The 9,037-nt window shown below is 32.4% G+C and overlaps 1 protein-coding gene across 3 annotated transcripts; it reads right to left on the bottom strand.

Annotated features, from left to right (window-relative positions):
- Positions 1-3,311: 3,311 nt before the first annotated feature.
- On the bottom strand, positions 3,312-7,199 carry LOC107925611 (ribonuclease III domain-containing protein RNC1, chloroplastic). Of its 3 annotated transcripts, none has more exons than XM_041084274.1 (5): positions 6,151-7,199; positions 4,420-4,624; positions 4,030-4,230; positions 3,844-3,930; positions 3,312-3,703 (listed from the first exon to the last, which is right to left on the bottom strand). In XM_041084274.1, exons 1-5 carry the CDS (start codon positions 6,960-6,962, stop codon positions 3,527-3,529), a joined length of 1,482 nt encoding a protein of 493 aa, XP_040940208.1. In that variant the 5' UTR covers positions 6,963-7,199; the 3' UTR covers positions 3,312-3,526. The 3 variants fall into 3 exon arrangements, with proteins under 3 accessions (XP_040940208.1, XP_040940207.1, XP_040940209.1); XM_041084273.1 differs by having other exon boundaries at positions 3,312-3,696; positions 6,151-7,132; XM_041084275.1 differs by lacking the exons at positions 4,420-4,624; positions 6,151-7,199 and having other exon boundaries at positions 4,030-4,227.
- Positions 7,200-9,037: the final 1,838 nt, after the last annotated feature.

The following is a 9,037-nucleotide window of genomic DNA, read 5'->3' as shown; positions in this document are numbered from 1 at the left end:
GAACTTTTGCAAAATTACATTTTTGCCCCTAAACTTTTGCATAATTACACTTTTGCCCCTAGGCTTGGGAATTAAACTTCATCCCTTATTCTTATGTTTTATGACATGCTGATCATTTTTCCCTTCTATGGCAACATCAAATTCACACTCTAACATGTACTTATGACTATTAGGTATTTTTACCGATTAAGCCCTTTTACTCGTTTTCGCTTAAAACCGAGTAGTACAAGTTGTCTAACATAATTTAAAACCTCATATTCTATCATAAAACACCAAAATACACAAATTTCACCTATGGGTATTTTTCCAAATATGAGCCCTAGGTTGAATTATTGCTAGCATAAGCTTAATCGAGCTACCAGGATTCCAAAAACGTAAAGAACATTAAAAACGGGGCTTGGAATCACTTACTATGGAGCTTGGAAGCTTGAAACAAACCCTAACTATGGAGAACCCTTGAAATTTTGGCCTAATGAAGAAGATGGACAAAAATTGGCTTTTAATTTTGTTTTTAATTCATTTTAATAACTAAATGACCAAAATGCCCTTACTACTAAACTTTCCAAAAATTCCATCCATGTCCAATTTTTGTCCATAGACTTAGAAATTGGTCAAATTTCTATTTAAAACCTCCTCATTAATATTCCAAAACAATTTCATACTAAAACTCCTAGAATGCAAGTTTTGCAAATTATTCGATTTAGTCCCTAATTTCAATTTAAGCACTTTAGGATAGGATTTCATCACGAAATTTTCACACAATCATGCAATCATATCATAAACATTAAAATAATTATAAAATAATTATTTCTATCTCGGATTTGTGGTCACAAAACCACTATTCCGATTAGGCCCTAATTCGGGATATTACACTTGAACCCTAAACACGAATAGTAAAACTCAAAGTTTTGAATGATAAACCTTAAACATGTGACCCCGAACTCTTGAACCCTAAATATGAACCTTAAATCTCGAACTCAAACCCCAACCTCGAGGTTCAAGGTTAAAAGTTTAAGGTTCATGGTTTGAGTTCAAGGTTTGAGGTTCTGAGTTTGGGGTTCATGGTAAAATAATTATCAAAATTATGTGTCAATAACATGGAAAAATATTATACAAAAATTACTATTTTTTTAAAAATTGGTTGCACAAAAAAAAAACAACTTATGGAAAATATGTTTGTTTATAATTTAAAAAATTAATTATTTTAAGCAATTTAATTAAAGTTATATTAAGTTGGAGAATATATTAGATATAAATGAATGCATAACAATATTTTGTTATCTTTAAAATTTAATGATGTGGCACTATTTTATTAGTGACTAAAAATCATACTTTGTAGGATGATCCTAATATAAATTATTCTCAAATTTAAATTTATTATATATCTTTTTAAAATATTTATTTTTTATATATACTTTTGAATTTTTTAGTATTAGGATCAAATTGAGAATATTTGTAAATTTTAAGGGTTAATTTTTTAAAATTATGACTAAACCGATATGGTATGTAAAAGTTGAGGGTTAAATTTGTTATTCTACCTATTTTTAATTGTCTTACCGCTTGTGATTTTAACTAGAGTGACCAAAATGACCGAACTATGTAACATGGGTGCTTAAATTGCAAACTTTGTATTTTTGGTGACTAAAATGAAATTTTTTTATAATTGAGTGATTATCTGCGTAGTTTATCCTTTATTTTACTTTTGATATGTATATTAACAATTTTAACTCTCAATGTTTATACATTTTGTCACTTTAGTCTTGATTCTAAAAAGTCAATAATTTTAGAGCTCAATATTTATGCAATTTATCAATTTGATCCTTATTTTTTAAAAAAATATATAAAAAGTAAAAATATTTATATATTTTTTAATATATAAAAATTCAAAAAATTATATAAGAATGTAGTGAATTTCGTTCCAATATTGCTCGTACCCATTAGAATATGGTGTATTGGTTTGTAGGAAATGAATTTTAAAATGTAATTTAAATTTTTTATTATTTATTTTGGATTTTTTGAATGACAAATTGCTAATAGTATGAGATAATTTTTTTGTTTAATATATGAAATAGATTTTTTCCTTGTTTATTTTGAGTTTGTTTAATAATGCAATAATTTAATCTCATTTATTTGATATTTCTAAATATTTTGTATGCATATATCATGTAACACCCATTACCTATCCTGACATACGAAACAAATGTGAGATGTTACTGGAGCACACATGGAACAAAAATATTACAGATATTTAAAATTTTAAACTTTAAAACAATTTTATAAAATATTAAAACCAAATTTAAAACAATTTGAGAGCTATAGAAGCATTTTAAAATAATTTAAAATCATTTTTTGGGTGATTAGAAGTGTTTGAGGTAAAATTGAACTTTGGTGGGCTCGAAAAATTCGAAATAATGTGGTGGTCCAAGCGATACATATATTCTATGTATTAATACCTTGAGAAAGTTACCAAAATATAAGCCTTATGTATCGACACTTAAACTGCAGCTTTTAAGCTATTGTGTTGCAATGTTTCAATGCTTTTAGTATAAATACCATCACTTAGGATCCCTTAAATTAAAAACTAGTCTAAAAACACAGAAATATGTTCAAACACTTATATATCATTTCAATAAGTCTTAAATATAAGAAATTACGATAAAATTACACTTTGTTAACTAAGCATGTCTAGAAAATTAAAATTCTTTGTAATTATTACCTAATAATTATATTTTCATTCAGTAACTAACGAATTGTCAAAACATGCCCTTAATGATTGTTTTGAAGGCGTTCACTAAAAATCTTTAACAAAAACTAATATTATAAATTTAATATATATATATATATCATTTTATATTAGTGCGATTTAAAATATTTTAGGGCATCACAGAGTAAACAACTAGCTGTATTTATATTTTAGTTGTCAAACTTAAAGATGTTTTTTAGTAATCAAGAGTAAATTACTTTGATTCTATCCATAAGTCATAATTCTTCTTTTAACCTTTAGATCAGAAAAAGAAACAAACAAGCTTAAACACACAAGAACCCTGTTCCTCCTCATTACTACAATAGTATTTGGTAAAGCTCAATTCACAATTATTTGATGATTGAAAACGAAATTTATTTTTTCACAATTAAGCAAGTTGGTTACATTATTTGTGTTGAATATATGATTTTAAAAGGAACCTTAATTTATTAATATTTAAATAGATAAAACTTGGTACTAAAAAAAAAAAACCAAAACCTCGTTCATCGAAACCAACCCAATATCAAATAATCGACCAAACCTCATTAGTTCCATCTTTAAAACCAAATTCAACCATCCAATTTTCCCGTACTTCAATTCAAACAATAAGCTTTCACGAATCAGTGTCCAGATATTTACACAGATTTAGGTTGAATTTGCTCAAAGTCAAAAACCTCGAACATAAGGCGTCTCACATCTGGCTTACCATATACAGTGTATGAAAGGCCATGGAGGGCCTGCTGAACAGCAGTTGTGGCAGGGTTCCGGAGTCTTCGATTGTTCTCATACGCATCTTGAACTTGCTCTGAGTAGATGATAAAACGATGCATATACTTTTCCCGCAAATACCTCCCGCAGAACTTGTTCATAAGAACACGGCGATGCTTCTCTTGTAGCCATCTTCCAGGGGCGTCTAGATGCTTCATCAGCAACCTCTCCGCCATAACCAGATCCTAAAGACTTCGAAAACAGAAATCCATTTCAGATTGAGTTAACCCAAAAAGATCATTTAACCCAAAAAGATCATTCTTTTTCTTCCAGTGTTGTATCAAGCATGAGAGAGGCCAAAGCATGTGTCTAACTTCGCAAAAAACTATTACCTGGATCTTCTGGCCGACATACTCCAACCGCTCAAAGCAAAACCGAGGATGTTCAAACTTGTATTTTGATGGATGCATAAAACAAAGCTGTAGTACCACAAACGAAACAGCACAAGGAATCAAGCAGGAGAAAGATGAGTAAATAATGCCTTGCATCTAGAGAACGAGAATAAACAGTCAAATAACCTGTAGCCCAAGCCCGAGTTCAATGTTCCTGGCTTCAGTAATTTCGGGTATTCTATCATTTACTGCCAAGGGATATCCCAGTATCTGCATAACTTGTGGTTTGCTGTCATAATCCCAGATATTTCCCCGAAACCGATGCATACCTGGTGGAACACAAGCCCTGAATAGCCTTGGATGTGCAAAAAGTGCATCCTGTGGTGGCTGTAAGAAAAATGAATTAGGTTAAGTTTCCTCTTAATATCAATTTGAACAAAATGCTTAACCAGGCTCCCGTACACAGAAACATTGCCACAACACATAATCTCTTTCCTCAATCACCTTCCCTTTAATAATTTCCATTTTAACTAATAAACTATCTACAAATGAAGGGTAAAAAAAATCAAAGCTTACCTTATAAGTAGCAACATCCTGCCAACTGAGCTTATTCCCTTCAAATTCAACAGAAACATAATCTACATCTTCAAGTTGTCTCCTTAATCGTGGCTGGCAGTCCTCAGCTTCTGGTTCCATTCCAAATACTTCAAAAAGAACACGATACACTTCCGGCATACCAAAACACAAGTATATTGCCCCAAACAGAGCCCAAAAGACGGACCTGGCCAAAATAACATAAATTATTAGCCAATACACACACGTGTAATCAGTCTATTTCAGATATCTCACAGTCCCACCACCCAAAGCATCAAGTGATATGAACTCATGCAGCATGACATAATCTATCCATTCTTAAACAGTTTCTCATACGACAGCTAATATTTTCTTCCAGCCAGTAAGCTAAGGCTTACTGGTACATGTTACCCATTAAAAACAAGGCATATACCTATATATATTTGCCACTGACGTATTGCAATATAAGACATCCATCAGCTTTCCTACCCATAACCTGACATTTTTATTGTATTGTTTAAACCAATATTAGCAGCGTTCCATGACTTCTAAGTTTTTGGATCTTCTCTGTCCTGATGTTATTCTAGCCATGCATTTGTAGTTAAAAATAGAAAACTGAGATTATCTCTTCAATAAATCATACATACTGACAAAAAGATAATAGCAAATAAATTGCTTAATATGCAAAACCCCTTTCTCAACCTCACAAAGTAAAGATTTTAAAGAGTAAAGCAGGGTGTCAATAAATACAAGTAAACTTGGTAGCTCCATCACTAGCAGATAACAAAGATTATGCATAATAATGATGGCAACTCCATCCTACTGCAGTCACCTTAATAGCACAGTAATCCTATCATATGCCTCCGATTTGACTCTGTTTTTATTTTATCTAGACCACAAAAGAAACATAATGCAGCATTTACTAAGACGTAGTATGTTTGAGCAAGTTAGGGTTTGAACCATGTAACATTCAGATATATGTTTGAGCAGTGCAGCTGCAACCACTAAGCAGCTAAATTCTAAGTCCAACCGTGAAAATATCATTTTCTTAACAAATATGGATAGCCTTATTTCGTCACATGCTATCAGTTCCAAATCATGTTGCCATGCAAAACTGGTATGCAGCCATAAGAACAACAGAAGAATGTGCCTAGTGCATATTGATGCCTGGCTTGCTGAAAGCGCAGCCTAAAAACTAAAAAGGCTATATTACTTGGACTTAAGTGTGAGCCATATACAATTTTGAGTTTGACATGGGTATGTTCCTTTCTTTTTAAGCTTTTCCATGTATTTGGAGAGTCTTGGAGGGACTCATCACCAAAACCGTGTCCTGATATACGCCAGACACCAGTGTCGAACACGGGTACTTGAAAAAAGAAAGAGTTGGAGCAACACAGCTAAAATGCACAGGATTAAGTCCAAAGTTAACCTAGCATGGATTCAAGAAACAAAAATTCTACAAGTAATGATACTTAGAAGGCAACAACCATGGGCAAGTAAAAGCGGTCAAAACATCATAGCTAAAGGCAAGAGGAATGCAATGGTTTTATTTCTATGCCATGGTATGTGAGACTAAAGCTAGGTGCACCAATTCCCAAAATGAAAATTCAACACCTGCCCCCACGTACCCTCAAGTTCAAACAAATATATAGCAATTCAGAAATTTATGAATTATACACGTCAAGATCTACTAAGCAAATTATTCGTCAAATGATAAACAGAAGAAAAACTCACTTCACAGGAGGTTCCCGGTCTTTCCTAATCAATTTATCCATATCATCATAAGGAAAGATTAGATTCTGCAAGCTAGCAGCTTTAATCCAGTTAGGCAAATTCCTCTTCCCAATCAAACCAAACACTCTTTCCCTCATTGGCCCCGGCGATTCCCTCGGATACCTCTGCAAGAAAAACTCCGCCAGAGCCAACTCCAGTACATATTGCCCCAAAAACCAAAGCCTGGAATGAGCCGACCTAACGTGCCTAGCATTAGTCCTATCACAAGAAGGATGCTGAAACGCCAAATACAACAGAGTATCAAACTGTTTCGCCGGATTATCATCTCCCAATTCATCAGATTTCTCCAAAGGATACCCCAAAGCTTGCTTAGCTTCAAGCAAATACTCGTCTATCCAAGTATTGTCAGCAGTGTTAAGCTTTGAAGAAGGCAGGCAAGAACTTAACAAAGGGAACTGTTTTAAGGATAATTGTGGGCTGTTTAGGAATCTTTCTGTCAGTTTTTTGTCATCGAGGGGAGGCTTCAGTATGAACCTTTTTGGAGGTACTTTTTTCCTTGGAGCTGTGGCTTTTTTACGATGGGCAAGCTCTTTTAGGAGTCTTTGCGGGCTGTTTCTGGGAAGCTCTTGCGATGGGCCGACAGCAACAGCGAGGACGCGGAGGTTTTTGGGTTTTGATGTTTGTGGGTAGAGTTGAAGTGGGAAGGGGGAGAGGGATGAAGAGAATGAGATATCGGAGAGCTTTTTCGAGAAGGGTGTAAGAGATGATGAGAGTTCCATTGAAGAATTCGTTGAATTAAAAGATTGAAGCATTTCTTTTAATTACGGGAAATGGAGATTTTGGGTTAGGTTGCCATTGAAGAATGGGGTTTGTTTGCAGGGGTTTTATGGAGGAGGGTTTGGATAAGGAGAAGAAGCGTGTCTTATTTTGCAGTACACTATCTCCGGCAAGGGAGATATTTTTTTTTCTTTTTCTTGTAAAAGAATTGTTTTACTTTTACGATGTCGTCCATTAAATTGGTAATTTTGGAAAAAAAAAATGTTCAATGCTCTTTTCCTAACTATCGGAGAAGTAATTAAATGAACCTTATTAATTAAAAAAGAAAAAAAGAAAGACAGATACTTTTAGCCAAGATTTTTTTAATTTTTTTTACTATTAATATTTTAATAATTTAATTATTAGATTTACAAAATATAAATATACAATTATATTTATTATACATGTAAATTTTTGAATCGATTCAATATTTCTATCGTACCTATATAAAATATTATATTTATTAATATATATTTAATTGTTGAAATTTTTTTACATAAAATAAATAATTATATATTTTATATTTGAAAGTAATAATTAGACATTTTTAATTTAACCAAAACTTAGCATGTATGATCAACATAAATTGAATATAAAATATGACGATCAAATTGTTAAAATATTAATCGTACAAAAAATTATAAAGTGTATAAAACTACTTCAGTTTTACTTCAGTATAGATTGACCCCTTTCTATTAAAAGCATATGAATCAAGTGTAGAAAAGGTGATGGTTGGCAAGCAACAACTGACAATTATCTGTTAAGTCTGTTGCTAACTGACTTGGTTAGTTAAGTTAGTTACGTATATAGTTGTGATATGTGAAGGAGACTATAACTTTTTAAGTTGGCTTATTGTGAAGCTTAGGTGATTCATCAATAAAGAAGTTTGATTCTCTTATACTTTGTTCTTATTTGTTGTTTGTTTGTTCGTTATTCTTGTATTGTATTTCTGCCAGTTCCGATGTTTGATGCAGGCTTGTGGTTCGATCGTGGTAAGTGATATTGAGATTCGACTTACAAAGGTATCAAGTTCTGATCATGTTATTCCTGCGAGCAAGATTAGTTAGGTATTTTCTAACAAACATGTGAATGTTTGCTTGAATGAAAGAACTTTTTACTTGGGAAGCAACAAGTGCTTCATACTATTAAAAGTCATGGCTTGGAAAGATTTCTTGATTGGTCAGTTGTTGTTCCATCGAAAGTTCTTGTTTCATCTTCTAGTGATAACGTTGCAAATCTTGAGTATGCTAAGCACATTTGTAACACCCCATACCCAGTCTGATCACCAGGTCTGAGCTACAGGGTGTCATATTCATTGTCGGAGCAACTATGATAAACTATATACTAATTCCATCGTTAAACATTCATATACAAGTATTACACGTATCAAACACAATAAATAATCATTTCTGAGTCAAATACAAGCTTAAAAAAGCTTAATACCATCTAGGAGTCGATTAAGGACCACAAAGAAAAGTTTTATAAAATATCCCAAGTAGGTGTCACAATTTCAAGGGCTTGCTATCATAATTTTGAAGATAGTAGCCGAGCTTCCCACATTGAGAATTAAATTGTAAGGTTTTGTAATATCCCGAATTAGGGCCTAATCAGAATAGTGATTTCGTGACCACAAATCCGAGATATAAATAATTATTTTATGATTATTTTGAGGTCTATGATATGATTGCATGATTGTGTGAAAATTTTGTGAAGAAATTCTATGCATAAAGTGCTTAATTTGAAGTTAGGGACTAAATTCAATAAGTTGCAAAACTTGTATTCTAGAAGTTTCTAGTATGAAATTGCTTTGAAATATTAATTAGGAGGTCTTAAATAGAAAATTGACCAATTTCTAAGTTTATGGACAAAAAATTGAACATGGATGGAATTTTTGGAAAGTTTAGTAAAAAGAGCATTTTGGTCATTTAGGGGTAAAATGAATTAAAATACAAAATTAAAAGCCAATTTTGTTCATATTCTTCACCATGGACGTGTATACCAAGGGAGGCTCCATGGATAGGGTTTTAAAGCTTCCAAGCTCGATTTTAAGTCCGTTCTAGCCTCGTTTTTA

The sequence above is a fragment of the Gossypium hirsutum genome, chromosome A12 (assembly GCF_007990345.1).
Source record: "Gossypium hirsutum isolate 1008001.06 chromosome A12, Gossypium_hirsutum_v2.1, whole genome shotgun sequence".
Taxonomy (NCBI): domain Eukaryota; kingdom Viridiplantae; phylum Streptophyta; class Magnoliopsida; order Malvales; family Malvaceae; genus Gossypium; species Gossypium hirsutum.
The sequence above is the reverse complement of the archived record's forward strand: the minus strand, read 5'-3'. Positions and strand labels throughout refer to the sequence as shown.